The sequence below is a fragment of the Pantherophis guttatus genome, chromosome 2 (genome assembly GCF_059756535.1).
Source record: "Pantherophis guttatus breed Tessera chromosome 2, ASM5975653v1, whole genome shotgun sequence".
NCBI classification, from domain to species: Eukaryota; Metazoa; Chordata; class Lepidosauria; order Squamata; family Colubridae; genus Pantherophis; species Pantherophis guttatus.
The window spans coordinates 172312168-172326746 of record NC_142064.1 but is presented as its reverse complement, the minus strand read 5'-3'; the positions used below and the strand labels follow the sequence as shown (position 1 = coordinate 172326746).

Sequence of the window (14579 nt, the reverse complement as noted above, 5' to 3'; positions counted from 1 at the left end):
CATGCACCAAGGTATGCTCATCACTGCCTACATTGCTGTTCTGGACCAGCTGAAGCTTTTGGGTGATTTTCAAGGGTAGCTCTATTTACAGAGCATTAAGATGTTAAGCTGTGACCATGGCACGAGCTGCACTGCCTTCAGGCACGGGGACAGAACCTCAATAGCCTCACTTACTTAGCCTGGCATCAAAAGATATAATTATAAAGATATGATGACCATGAACCACAAACTGGCAGATGTCTTCACCCAGTGGTTTCATGTAGATGTTAAAAAGGAGGGGAGAGAAATAGCCTGCAAATATTAGCCTGCAACAAACCATAAATGAGGAGTTTAGGGAATGATCTCTCCCCATCATCCAACACTGACTGGAACCAGGCCGAGAAAGAAGAGAACTCAATCCTCAAACCCACAAAGCCAGTTGCAAGGCACCGTGGTTGACGGCATCAAGAGCCACCAAAACATCAAGGAGCACAAGAATGGATCCACCATTGCCATCCCTGCTCCATCAGAATAAGCATGATCAAAAGAGTGTCAGTACTAAATTACAGTCTGAAACCTGACTGAAACAGGTCTGTATCCAGAGTTCTCATCAGCTATGGAACAGCCACCTTCAAAGAGAAAGTTGGAAGTTGGTCAATAGTTATCAGAGACCATTGAGTTCAAGGAGAGCCTCTTGAGGAGGGAGCACACCAATAGCTCTTTCGAGGCTGGAAATACCACAGCCTCTATATCAAAGATATGTCAAATTGGATTTCTTTGAGGGCCGGATTGGCATTGTAGTTGTCCTCCGTGGGCTGGGCCGGGTTGGGGGGGGGGAAGACGGGATGGACGGCAGACTGGATGGATGCCTCCTGCAGCACCCTGCCGGCCAAAACTATTTTGCTGTTGTCACAACGAAATTTTCTTTGTTTATTAGAGTTTTCTAGAGGGAAGGCTCAGAATTAATCTTGAAATCTTCCCAAATGCTCTCCTCCCATAACATGTGCTTGCAGAGACTTTAAGGATAATATAAAGTACTTTCTCTCTCATATAAACACAATGGAAGAAAATAAACATGCACATACCTATCTCAACTAATTATGTTTCTCACCTCATTCTTTCCTGTTCCCGCCTTTGTCTCTCCTTTTCCTTCTCTGCTTGTTCAGCTTGAGCTTTCAAGGCTTTCTCACGCTCTTCCTTTTCCCGGGCGGCCCTCTTGAAGTGCTCAAAGCTGTCACTGCTGGATTTTACTGTTGAAGATGGTGTAGTGGGATGTTTCTGCACTAAGCTTGCCCAAGATCCCATATTTTTTATTTTCAAATCCTGTGGAGGAAAAAAGTGCGGGATCAGTAATTAAACTGATACTGGTGTAATTAAACTGTAACATGGTGTAATTGGTGCATATGAAAAACCAGAATGTTCCCTTGCCTTCAAGCAAGAGATAAAAATAATTTAGCTGGAAGTCTCAAAGGTGCTTTTTCAATGACTGACAATCTCCTTGGAAATATAGCTGGTAATTTACAGACAAAACCCCTCCAATCTAACCTCGGCTGGAACCAACTGATTACAAATACCCATTTCTAAGGCACACAACAAAGGAGCTTGAATGCCAGTGGATTGTTCTGGATGTCTTTTGCATCAAAAATTGTGTGGCATTAAAATCAAGCTTGGCGATTTTTGAGACAGTATTTAGAAAACAAAAGATAAAAGTCAAATTGAAGCAAATATTTTCTTTGCTGACCCTCAAATATATCTTGGAATTAATGTAAGTATTATAAAACTGTACTTTAAGCTGAAATTTCAGCCACAGCATAGAATTAGAACAGTGGGACAAACTATGAGAAAGGAACTACAAACTCACAACAGCAGTTACCTACAAAAAACCCTCTATAAAATGTTTTACAGGTGGCATTTGCCACCAGCGAGATTGGCCAAGATGTTATCACCTAATTGTTGGAGATGTAATTATAAATCCGGAACATTCTATCATAGAATGTGGTGGACATGCTCCATCACAAGGAAGTATTGGTGTCAAATTCAAAAATGGTTAGAAGAAATTACAAAGCAAAAAATAGATATGAAACCTGAATTGTTTTTATTAGGAATACTGGACCTGAAAATGAATAAAAACCTTCAATACATTATATTGCACATACTTACTGCAGCAAGAATCACATTCGCAAAAAATTGGAAAAAAAAAATATATACTGTCAGGCGAAATTGTAATAAGGAAAATTCTAGAATGCTCAGAGATGGATAAAATGACTATGGAGTTGAAAGAGAGAGAGGATTCGGACCGGGTTGAAATGCTCCCGGTTCGGACCGGATCGCTTGATCCACCCGGAGGCGGGTGGTTCGGAGAACCGGTAGCAAAAATCCCTGCCCCCCCCATGCCCAGCTGAGCTGTGCGATCATCAGAGGCTTTTTTTCTTTTAAATGCCTCTGACAATCCAAGATGAGTTGCCTGATCAGCAGAGGGTTTTTTAAAAACCCTCTACCGATCAGGCAACTCAGCTTGGATCATTACAGCCATTTAAAAGAAAAAGTTTTTTTTTTTAATCTCTGACAATCCAAGCTCTCGACGATCCAAGTTGAGTTGCCTGATAGGCAGAGGGTTTTTAAAAAACCCTCTGCTGATCAGGCAACTCAGCTTGGATCGTCAGAGGCATTTAAAAGAAAAAAAGTTTTTTTCTTTTAAATGCCTCTGACGATCCAAGCTCTGACGATCCCAGCTGAGTTGCCTGATCGGCAGAGGGTTTTTTAAAAACCCTCTGCCTATCAGGCAACTCAACTGGGATCGTCAGAGCCTTTTGAAAGCATTTTTTTACAACCTCTTCGCCAAAGAGATTGTAGAAAAAATGGCTTTAAAAGTTAAAAAAAAAAATTGGCCATGCCCACCCAGCCACATTACCCCCCCCACCAAGCCATGCCCACAGAACTGGTAGTAACAAATTTTAGATTTCACCACTGATTTGGACTATTATGAAATATGGAATAAAATGTACAGTTGGCTCGAAAATAGAAATCAGAACAAGAAATGTTTAACTTAATATTGATGAAACTTAAAGTAACTGAACAACATTAAATAGAGGTAAATATAAACGAATATAAATGTGTAGATAAGAACAAATGAATATTATAATGTGTGTGTGTATATGTGTGTGTGTGTGTGTGTGTATATATATATATATATATATATATATATATATATATATATATATATATATATATAGGTCTTTGGTTATTCGGGTCTTCTCCCACGTAAAATTGGAAGTGTCTTGGCGACGTTTCGACGAAGTCTCATTCGTCATCTTCAGGCTGGTGTTCTCGGCTTCGTGCTTCCAGGAGCAATGTGAGATCGCAGCTGTCTCTTCCTTTTAACTGCTAGTGGAGGTGTGAGCTGATTGGGTGGGAACTTGGCTCAGACTAAGCTGAGCACAACCAAGCCCCCACCCAAACAGAACACAACCCCAGCCAATCAGAGCACAGCCAAGCCCCTAACCAATCAGAACACACCTCCACCCAATCAGAACACAGCCAAGTTCCCACAGCTGCGATCTCACATTGCTCCTGGAAGCACGAAGCCGAGAACACCAGCCTGAAGATGACGAATGAGACTTCGTCGAAACGTCGCCAAGACACTTCCAATTTTACGTGGGAGAAGACCCGAATAACCAAAGACCTACATACAAACACCCGCGAAAACCTGAGAAAACACACACACACACACACACACACACACACACACACACACACACATATATATATATATATATATATATATATATATATATGAGTAATGTGATTATTCTACTATTGAGTAGTAAATAGTAATGATAGAATAGAGAACTACAAAAGCAAAGCACGTAAATTGATATGAAATGCTGTAAAATTACCATTAATGTTATGTAATGTTCAATACGTTACGTTTTGACATGTTTTGTTTTTATATATGTGTGATTGTTTTTTGTGTTGTTTTTAAAGACAAACTGTTTAATAAAAATTATTAAAAAATAAAATAAAATTGTACTTTAAGCAATGCATAATGAATGAAAGGTCAATGAAAAGAATGGTCAATGAAAAGAAAACCAACTACTGCTACTATTGTGTACTGTTTTACACCCAACTGACTGCAGTTAATCAATAGGTAGATAAATAGTAAGTCTAACCTATAACTCAGGGAAATTAAAAATAACATGGGTTGGTAAAATGAGGACCCAGATTGTTGGGGGAAATGTGCTGACTGTGTAAACCGCTTAAGAGAGGGTTGTAAAGCACTATGAAGCGTTATATAAATCTAAGTGTTATTGCTATTGCTAATATTTCTGTATAAATACTTACATATAATATTCTTGTTAGGATACAGATTATCATAGTTTAATTAAAGATTTAATATTGATCATTAGAGTTCTAAAGCCACACTAGAAATTTAGAAATATTAAAGCTGCTATGAGGGTTCATTATAACACAAAGTGGGCAAATCTTCTCAACCATTTCTGCTTTTTTCCTATTGAGGAAAACAATATATAATTAAGTTACCTTTTTAGGTGCTACTGGTGTTTTTGGTTCTTGCTTCTGTCTCTCTTTGTCCTGGACTCCTGGTGGTGCATTTTGTTCTGAAGGTCTTATAACAGGCCGTCCACTTTCCACTGTCTTCATCTCTGTTCCTGAAATAAGAATTACAACTTTAACACTCTTTCTATCTAGTCAGCATTATTCAAAAAACACCCTGAAAATGAACTAAATTGAAGAATTGGGCTGACCCCCTGAATGTAAACTAAAGCACAACAAAACACATGGGGTTTCTAGACAAAGCGATAAATCACTCACGTTGTTGGATATGTACAGGTGGCTTGATGCTCTCTGGGTGTTTGATAGGATCTTGCCGCAAGGCAGGGCTAAAGGTCTCATTTCGAATGACTGGGGATTGCATCTTCTCCTCTTTGCCCATAGGCTGCGACTGAACTACGGATGCTGCTCTCAGTTCCTGGCAAAGAAAGACAGACAAACAAAAGACCATCGTAATAATAATGTCTTTTCATGGCTTTCCCTGTATTGTCTGAGCCTCCCCACCAATAATAAAAGTTCTTGAAGGAATCTGCTTTCTAATGGATGCTGGAAAAATGTTTACAGAAACAAACATCTGAATAAACTTTTGTTTATAAGATGCCTTTACCTGCTTTTTTGGCTGAACATTTGATTGTGGTGGAGACTGGTGCGGCAACCCCTGGAACGGTGGCATCTGAGGGGAATGCATCATGAGAGGGGAAGGTGCTTCTCTCAAGTGGCCTGGAATAAGTCAGCACCAATGTTTTCAGAAAATAATAAAAAAAACTTTGGAAAATGCACTTAGATATTCAGCTGACAACTTGGAGGAAAAAAAAGCTTTTGAGTTATCTGAGATTTGCTCATTTAAACACCTATTTACGCTCATTAAATTTTCATTTGCAGAACTGTAAATGAGGAAATGTCAGTTTTACGGTTATTTGAAGAAGAGTGGTATAGAAGGGACTACAATAGAATGCAAGGTCAAAAAGATTATAGTCACTTTCGAATAGTACAAATTCCATCAAAAATATTCACGCATGGAATAAAAACAGGGCTATTTTGTGGTAGGCCTGGACTAAAATTCTAGTGTTCCAGGCAGCTGACTGGGCAGGAGTTGGGGAGAGTGAGAGCAAGCTGACAACAGACAGTAGAGGCTGGGGGTACAGCAAAAGAAACTGGGAAAGTCAGGGGTGGGCTAAGCTGGTGGAATATACCATTCTAGGAATCACAATTTATGTGCGAAGATTACTGCAGTCAGGAACAAATGCCCAGGATAGTACATCAACAGTGGGAGGGAGGGAGGGAAGATCCTGAAAAAGTCAGGGTGGAGAGAACACATTGCATTGCGACATTAGCAGTGGATCAGAAGTGAAGGAAAGGGAAAGTGTTAGGACAGTGGAGACAGCAGGGGTTGAAAACAAACAAGGGAAGGGAAGTAATTGGAAATATCACATGTGGATCAAAGAAGTGGAACATACCCACACTAGGGAGCTCTTAAGAGGAAGAATGCACACCAGAATTTTCTACTTGTCAAATAAAACATTCTAAGATTTCTCTAGATTCTGCTTTATTTGAAACTTAGAAGAATTTAGAAGTTCTGGGGCTTATCTCTGCCAAAATGTGCCTGGCCCAAAAAAATTCAGCAGAAATTTCATACACCAAAAGCCTCAGAACAGAAATAAAACATTTCCTATGAATATCCCTATTCTGCTTGAATATTAAAAAACAAACAAACACTAAGAGTTGTTTGACAGTGGAACCAATTACTCAAAGATGTGGTAAAGTCTCTTTTATCAGAGATGTTTATCAAATGCTGGATCACTTTGAATTGGACCACAATGAGGGTAGATTTAGTAGCCTAAATGGCCCCTTCCAGCAATTTAATTCTGTAATACCACAGAGCAGGCAACTGAGGAGGAAAAAATATCATTTGCTTATACCTTTCCAAATAAAGCGAGTCCCACAAAGAGGGACAAGGCAGTGAAACGAAATCTAAAAATAAAAGCCACTAAAAAGTATTCTATTGTTCTACAAGCATAACTGGATGTAGACCTGCCATTTTTGGAATTTGTAAAGCAAGACCAAGTGAAGGATAGGGGAGAAACAAATGAAGCATATTTCACTGGACAATGAACAGCAAGCACATTATTCCTCTTCAGGGATTTAGCTGAATGCATGGAAAACTAGAATAGAAAAGAGAATGGGGAGGAAAAGCTTCCCTGTCTTTTTCTGTCTCCAACTCCACCTCCACCTGAAGGTCTGAAACAAAAATAACGTTGCATTGGCTTGAAAGCCAATGCAACTTTGTGCGCACTGTACATCTCTTATTTTGGACTCTGGATTGCCTGTTGAACTCTACTTTGAGGAGGTTATGGAGAGGTAGAAAATAAAATGTATGTTAGCAAAATTTCAAGTTTTTGGTTAAAATGAAATCATCACAGAAAAAAAATATTGAAAGCCATGCCTTCAGCAAGTTTTTAGGTTTTATATTTTATGAAGTCAGCCATCTTGAGTGTTCCCTCTGAATACGCAAGTGAGACATACACAGAATAAGCCGCAAACAAACAGGATCTTAAGAGAAAAGGGAGTAATTTCCATCAGAAAAACCCAGGTTCTTTTAACTTGCTTTACTACATTTCCTCTTTACAGAACTCTTTTAAAGGCAACAAGCAATTTTTCACAAGTGTTAAATCACTGTTATGACTTTCCTGCACCTATCCAGATGGCAAGTATCTAAAGACCCATCTGTTCAGCTGCCATGTTTCAGGCTCAAACAACTCACCTGATGCGTAGGGGTCTGGCTTGTGATGTCTTGGTGAAGAGTGGTGTTGGATGACTTGCTGGGGTTTTGACGACTGCTGTGGGGCTTGAGGCTGCTGAGGGGGCAGATGTGGCTGGGGCGGTGGTGGAGGCTGTGGGATATGGGGTGGAAATTGCATGGGCTGCATATGGACTGGCCTCTGCTGTGACTGATGTGGTATTTGTTGCCCTGGAGGGTGAGGAGGAGGTTGCAGGGAGGGCTGAGGCTGCGACTGCACTTTTACTGAAGGGAGTAGAGAAGTCTGTGGCTGTGCCTTCTGCAACTGCTGCAAGTAGAGGTGCATCTGACTATTACTCAACGGCAGGTTGTGGTGAGGAGCAGGAGGTTCTTCATCCTCCAGAAGCACCTGGGGAGGCTGGGGGAGTGGGGGCTGGGGAAGCAGAGGCTGCTGGTTAAGAGCCGGTGACACAGCTGGAGGCCGAGAAGGTTTGGGGGGGAGTGCTGCAGCTCGATTACTGGGTCTTGACGGTTGCTGAGGCAGGGCATTGTGCAAAGCTGAAGAGAAAAGAGTAATGTTACATTAAATACTGTACAACAGGACCCGTGATATTATTATTACTAATTTATTTTTAATTGTTCAATTAATCAGTTAAGATTATGGTTGCCTATTTCAAAAGTCAAGACAAAATCTGTACAAGCAGCTGAGAACTAGACTCTAGAGTAAAACTGTAGGAAATATTATAAACTATTTCAAAGAAGGAAACTGTCCCTCCCCCCTCCCCAACTACACCCTTCATACTATTTTTCTACTTGAGTACATTTAACATAAAGTGACATTAACTAGATCAGGGGTCCCCAACCTTTAGGACCTCAGGGACCACTAAATTCATAATTTTAAATCTTGTGGACCACTAATATGATCTGCCTAATGACTGGCTGGGTGGGCGTGATCATGTAACTAGGTGATCATGTGACTGTGTGGACATGGCCAACTTGATGTCACTCGCATCAAGGGGTGCCTCGCCAGCCTCTACTCAGCCACTCCTCACCTGCCCGCCTGGGTTCCTTAGGGCCCCAATAGGAAGTAGTTGTTGGAGTAAGAAGTCACCATGAGAAAGAGTTTGGCAAAACAGCTCAGTTCAAATTGGATCTCATGAGAAGGAGGCTCAGCAGAAGCACCTCACTGAGGACTATGAGCATAGGCTTTCCAAGCAGAGGGAAGACCTGCGGGAGTGTAAGGCCAGGTACCTACACCTGGAGGCTCAGCAGGCTGAGATGGTCAGCCAGTTCCAGGTCATGATGCACCCTCTGGCTCCTTGCCATTAGTGGCACTTCCCTCCAGCCTTTGCCCAAAGCCCCGCACCAGTAGGCTGAAGCAGACCCCAAGTTAGAATTTCTGCCCCCCTCCAAACCACACAAAAAGACCCCGAAGGGGGAGACTCTGCAGAAACAGAAGCGTTCATTGCACATATCCAGCCCAGGGGCCGTAGTTTGAGGATCCCTGATTTAGTGCAATATAAAAAATGCAAATAATTTTTCTGTGGACCACCATAATTTTCTCACAGACCACCAGTGGTCCACAGACCACCAGTTGGTGACTGCTGAACTAGATGTTATTCTCCATTTGGAATAATGCAGTCCATTCTATCATGTCAAAATGTTGTCTTTGCTCCACTGATAGAATTACAAACAGAGGAATAATAGCCTTCATAACATTAGTTATTATTGTAAAACATGCAACCTTGGTTGGCAAATTCCACCCTTTCCATCTGGTCTCTGTTCATATGCTATTCTATATAAGATAAATTACAGTTATGTTTACTGGGATTTTAGTAGGCATATGCAAAACCTAATATTCTGGGAACAGAATTTTCCAAATCAATTCTGGAATTTCAGCAGTAATTGGAAAACTACCAGGCCCTGACTGGAAGAGACATAACACTATAGACTGCAGAGAAATGGAAACATTCTAGAGTTCTCTGGAATGTTCTTTTCCTTGAAGGAGGATTTTCCACATCCTCAGAGTTTGGTTTCAGTTAAACCAAGATTTAAATCAGAGTTCTCTTTCTCAATTAACAGGCAAATGTACCTCATAATCAGATCTGATATTACAATGGACTTAGTTGGCTGGAAATATTTACATCTAAAATTGTAGTGTGTCTCACTTTGAGCTGCTATTTCATTTATAGTATCCTGGATTGATCTGGTGCTCATTTACTGCAAAGCTCAACTGGGAAAGAATGATGTAAGAAGAGGTGGATTGTTCTCACAAACTCAACATACAGGTTCTAATGCACCTAAAAATGGTTTACCTGGAGGGGACACTACTGCATGTTGATTTAAGTGAGGAGGAGTGCTGTGCTCAGGCTGATGGGGGAGATGAGGTGGCATCTCAGGTGGGGGAAGGTGCAGAATAGGCTGAGTGAAATGTGAAATAGTGTCAAACATGTTCCCTGGGAGTGGATGCTCCATAACCGGGATCTGTGTTGGAACAAAAGCTGGAGGAGAAGACTTGACTGCGGGGGCTGCTTGCTGAGGGGCAGGTGGAGGTGGCGGTGGTGGTAGCTGTGGTGGTTGCACCTGCTGCTGCTGTTGCTGCTGCACCTGTAGATGGTGATGATGGTGATGCTGCAAGAAAAAAGCCCATCCTTCAATCAATGCAAAGCAGTTTTGGAATGAGTCATTTTTGCACAGGAAATTAATAGTGGAACTTCTCCCTTTTGTCAAGGGCTTTTTTCTATACATTTCCTCAACCTCTGCTGTTTTGTAAATATGAATACTTAACCAATTCTTTGCAATCAGAGAAAATGAACTGTCTGAGGATCTAGTAGAAAACCATGTAATATCAGCCCCTACACATTTTGTAAACTTTTAGGAGGAAAACATCCAGGTCCATATATAAATGATAGTATAATGTTGAACCAACTTGATAATTAATGCTAGTTTCAGCAGTTGGAAGCAAGAAAACAACAGATGGATTCTGCTATGAAAGGCAAGACACATGCAATAATTAAACATTTAACTTCTTATCCCATCCAAGCAGATATTTTGTTAACTGAGTTAACTGAGTAACTACTTTTATTCAAGGTAGTTCTATTAGTAGTTTTTAAGAAAAACTCAATGTACAGGAAAGCCAACACCAGCTAAAGAACAGGCAAGCAATTGTGACTTCACATTGTTGTGAATAGATAATAATAAGGCCACACTGCTTGGATCTGCAAATATGCTACACTGATTTATTGGAACATCCTAGGTTTTTGGGAAGAATTTGATGAAAGCAAAGGGCAACACCAGTTAAAGAACTAGCAGGTGAGACTTCATATTGTGTATATATAATAAACAAATCAAACACCGTTGAACACTATTCGCACTGATCAAATGACCATCAGTCAATTGCAAAAGGCAGCTTTACTTGGAACAGCTTGCATTCTGCAACAATACCTTTAACACCATCAAACTGCAACATCTGCCTATCTTGGGTCCTTAGGATTGATTCAATAGATGGGCAAAAGATGCCAAATCCAGTTTAAACATCTGACTGACTGTGTGACCAGCTTTAATAATAATACACCAACTGACTCTCAACTCTAGACTGCTTATAATAAGTAAAAGAAATTACAGCAAAAATCAAGAAAAATAAAGGATGGCAGAAGTGATGAAGCAAGGTGACTCAATCTCCTTTGCCACAAAGGTGAAGACCCAGGTATTTGCAAGTCTTCTAAATGGCAGATGTGGCAATTAAAAAAAAAAGATATTCCCTTTATCTATTCTTCTGTCAACTTAGAATTGGTTAATTAGTTCCAACAGTAAGCAAATTCTTGCCTGTGACCATGGCTAAGAACAGAAATAATTAGAATAATTAGAAATAATTTAGAACCACAGCCTTGAATATAATGGAGGTACAAACTATTCCTAATGCCAAGAAGCCTAAATAATTAAAACTCTTCCTTTTCCTTTCAGTAGGGCCTAAAAATAAATTGTTTAAAAACGAATTTGTGGAATGCTGAGCAAACAATTATCATTAATCAACATGTTAATTTACACCCTCAAAATCTGTATTATAACATACCTTCTTTTGTTCTCGACCAGGATGTCCTTTTTTCTTAATTTTGGGGGGTATTTCTGTAGGAAAAGAACAATAAAAGATTACTGTATGGCAATGTTTTTGAACATGAATCATTTTATGATCAAGACAGTGAAATCCAAAGGTATAGCACTGTTGCTTCTAACATATACTGAACATTTGAATCTATTTGCTTACTTATTTTACAAAATAAACTATTTTTTAACAATGAACTTTATTAATTAGTGTAAGTTGTTGAGGCAATGCCTCAATAATTCATTTCCCAGCATACCAAGGTAGCATGGTCTACCTTCCATGAAATTTTAAAGTAAAAAAAAATATATATGATTTTTTTGCATTTAACGGGTAACACCTGAATTGCCTATATGAATTTACTATATTATTTGCTCAAGTTTGTGCTGCACATAAATCATCCATGGTATTTTCAATCACACAAAAATTACATTTTGCTTTCATAACTTTGGCTGCTTTTTGGTACTTAAATTTATATCGAAAAGGTATTTTTCCCCTTTGGGGTAAAATTAGAAAGCTGAGGTAACTCAACTGTTATCTATTTCTGGAAGGATAGTTAGATTCTTAAGTAGATATGAATGTGTCATATTAAGATAACCTGAAAAAGCTGTACTGTATATGCCTCTTCTTCACCAGAAAATTTTACACAATCCTATTATAAAATGATAAGAAAAGTGTGGTCTAATAAAAGATAGCAGTAACACTTGAAATTCATTTTGAAGACAAATTTCTTGAGAAGAAAAGCAAAATTTCCATCTCTACCATCACAAACTAAAGACAGTAAATATAGCAAAACATTTTATTTATACAGTTTATTTTAACAGGTAAAACAGCAGTCACTCTTTTTTTACAGTGTTTTAAGCCAAAACACAAGAAGAATTTGATAACTCAAACTATACTATTACTTTGCATATTGTCTTTCAGTCCTTCTGTTTTAATTTCTCTTCAGGTGAATTTAACTCATTATTCACAACTCCTTATTTCAGATTTTATTTATTTTTTTAAAAAAATCTACAGTGGGTAATTATATGAACTTAAAATATAGCATTAAGATTTTTTTTGGCACTAATGACAGCAGCATGCCAAAACTAACAGATTATTAATCTATTGTTACCAATTTTCTTCACTACAGAAAATTCACAATTATTCCCCTTTACTCCTTCTTCAATATCCTTGTAATTTGTACTAAATTTGTGCTAAAAATTTGTGCTAAAAATTGTACTATTTGTCAAATATTTACTCTTTCACATTTAAATAATTTCTGTTAAGATGCTTTTTATATATGTGCAATACAATGTGAAAAGTCACCACTGAGACAATTTACCCAGGAGGCAACAGCTATGCACTGTGAGCCACAAAGTAAATTGAACAAAAGAATGGTAGACACTCAACACTGAAAACCTGAAACTGAGGGGAAAATACTGTCACTAATTCTAACCAGACACCTTTTAAAAAAGTAATACTTGGGCTATTTGCTAAATTTTAAAATATGCCTAATACCACATTAAACAGTAACGCTTTGACACACTAATACTATGAACATTAAGAAAATCTTATGTTATACATTTTGTTGGAACAGAGAGTATATGTTAAAAACATAAACATATAAATATGAGCAGCCTCTCCAAAATACATGCTTTGCTGGCACTATAAATTCACCCAAACGTAAGAGCTATACCAAAGAGCTATACTGCAATCCCATTTTATATAAGAGAACAAAGAGGAATAAAAATATAAAATAATGATTATGGCTTTGGTACCAAAATATTGAATCTGTATTTGCATGGATGAGTAGCTTTATTGTTGTGTTTGGCAAGATAAGCTCCCCAATTAGTTCATATAAATAAAAAAAAGTAAAAAAAAACTTGCCAAGAACTTTAAACTCACAAGACTCTCTGATTTATAATTTGAAGTTCAAGATTTTCAGTATCTAGTTCATGACATATTTAATACTTAATAAAATCAAATATGGTCAAATCTAGGTTAATTTTCTATTTGAAAAGAAAACTATTCTTGTAGGAATAATACAGATTGCTTCAAGGATTTTAATTATGAGATGATTTCTAAAGAAAGAATTACCTTGTTTAAAAAAGAAAACCTAACTTAAAAATAGTTGATGCTATTGTTCTATTGTATTGGGCAGACAAAATTAGGAAAAGCCTGGTGGTGTGTTTAGCTTTTAAAAAGCAAAAAGGCAGACTCCTGATTTCTTCACAGAAATATCCAACATTTTCTTGGCAGCAAACATGGAGATGGTTTGCTGCTATCTTCTTCAAGTATTCCCCCCCACCCCATTTTTTTTTAAAAAAATCCTAATTTAAATTATAACCGTGATTTGTCAGAAGTCTTCTATTCAAATACTTATTTTGAGCCCCACGTGAAAGTAGCTTTTGGGGATAAACAAGATTGGACATGTGCTGCCATCTCCTGAGACATTAGGCATAGATGTAAATATTTAGCTTAAAATAAGAAAACATTATTGTAACATAAGGCATTTTCAAGGTCAGTTTGGCAGTATGCCTTCCCCTGAAAAATCACTCTACTGTGATTGAATTATCAGAGACTATTCCAATGTCTTCATAAATGGGAAGCTATTAGTAGTATATACTTTACTGTTTTTCCTTTAGGAGCTTCAAGAGGAAACATAGGGGATAGTAACTGCTCAGAGTTACCCAGTGATCTCTCCCTGGTAAAGTAAGAATTTGACCTAGATCTCTTGGGGCCCCAGTGCTGTATCTTAACCTCAACACTGGCTTTTGCTGCATTTTAATGTTCTCTAGTGCTGTATTTTACAATAGGCACTATACTTTATTACTTTACATTATATTATGTATTACTTGTTAGCAGATACCACTGTATAATGGTTGAACAAAAATGCAGTTCGGGGTGGAGACAGTTGTTTGGTTTACAAGAATTGCATTAAAATATAAACCAAAGTAATTTATTTTAAAGCTATATATAGCCGTTTCATAGGAAATACATTCTAATTGGTCAGCACTATATTATTTTTGTGATTGTGTATCTCTGAAAAGTTACAAAAGAACTTTTATACAAAAGGGTACAAAAGAAAATATTTTCCATTCAAAGCATTTTGTTTCTTCTCCTTCCCCTCCTCTAGTTGCACCCAATGTGCATATTTGCTTTAGATGATCCATCCTGTAATCTTCCACGGAAGATTTCGAGAGGGGATTAATT

At 38.2% G+C, this 14579-nt stretch overlaps 1 protein-coding gene across 10 annotated transcripts in view; it reads right to left on the bottom strand.

The window, feature by feature from the left end:
* Window positions 1–14579, bottom strand: part of BRD4 (bromodomain containing 4) — a 107435-nt gene that overhangs the window by 8979 nt on the left and 83877 nt on the right. For all 10 annotated transcript variants that reach the window (XM_087883610.1, XM_087883611.1, XM_034407602.3 and 7 more), the window contains 7 exons: window positions 11358–11410; window positions 9601–9916; window positions 7310–7843; window positions 5156–5268; window positions 4810–4966; window positions 4519–4646; window positions 1091–1302 (listed from right to left, as the gene is read on the bottom strand). In XM_087883610.1, coding sequence (XP_087739736.1) covers window positions 1091–1302; window positions 4519–4646; window positions 4810–4966; window positions 5156–5268; window positions 7310–7843; window positions 9601–9916; window positions 11358–11410 — 1513 coding nt within the window. The remainder of the gene's footprint in view (window positions 1–1090; window positions 1303–4518; window positions 4647–4809; window positions 4967–5155; window positions 5269–7309; window positions 7844–9600; window positions 9917–11357; window positions 11411–14579) is intronic.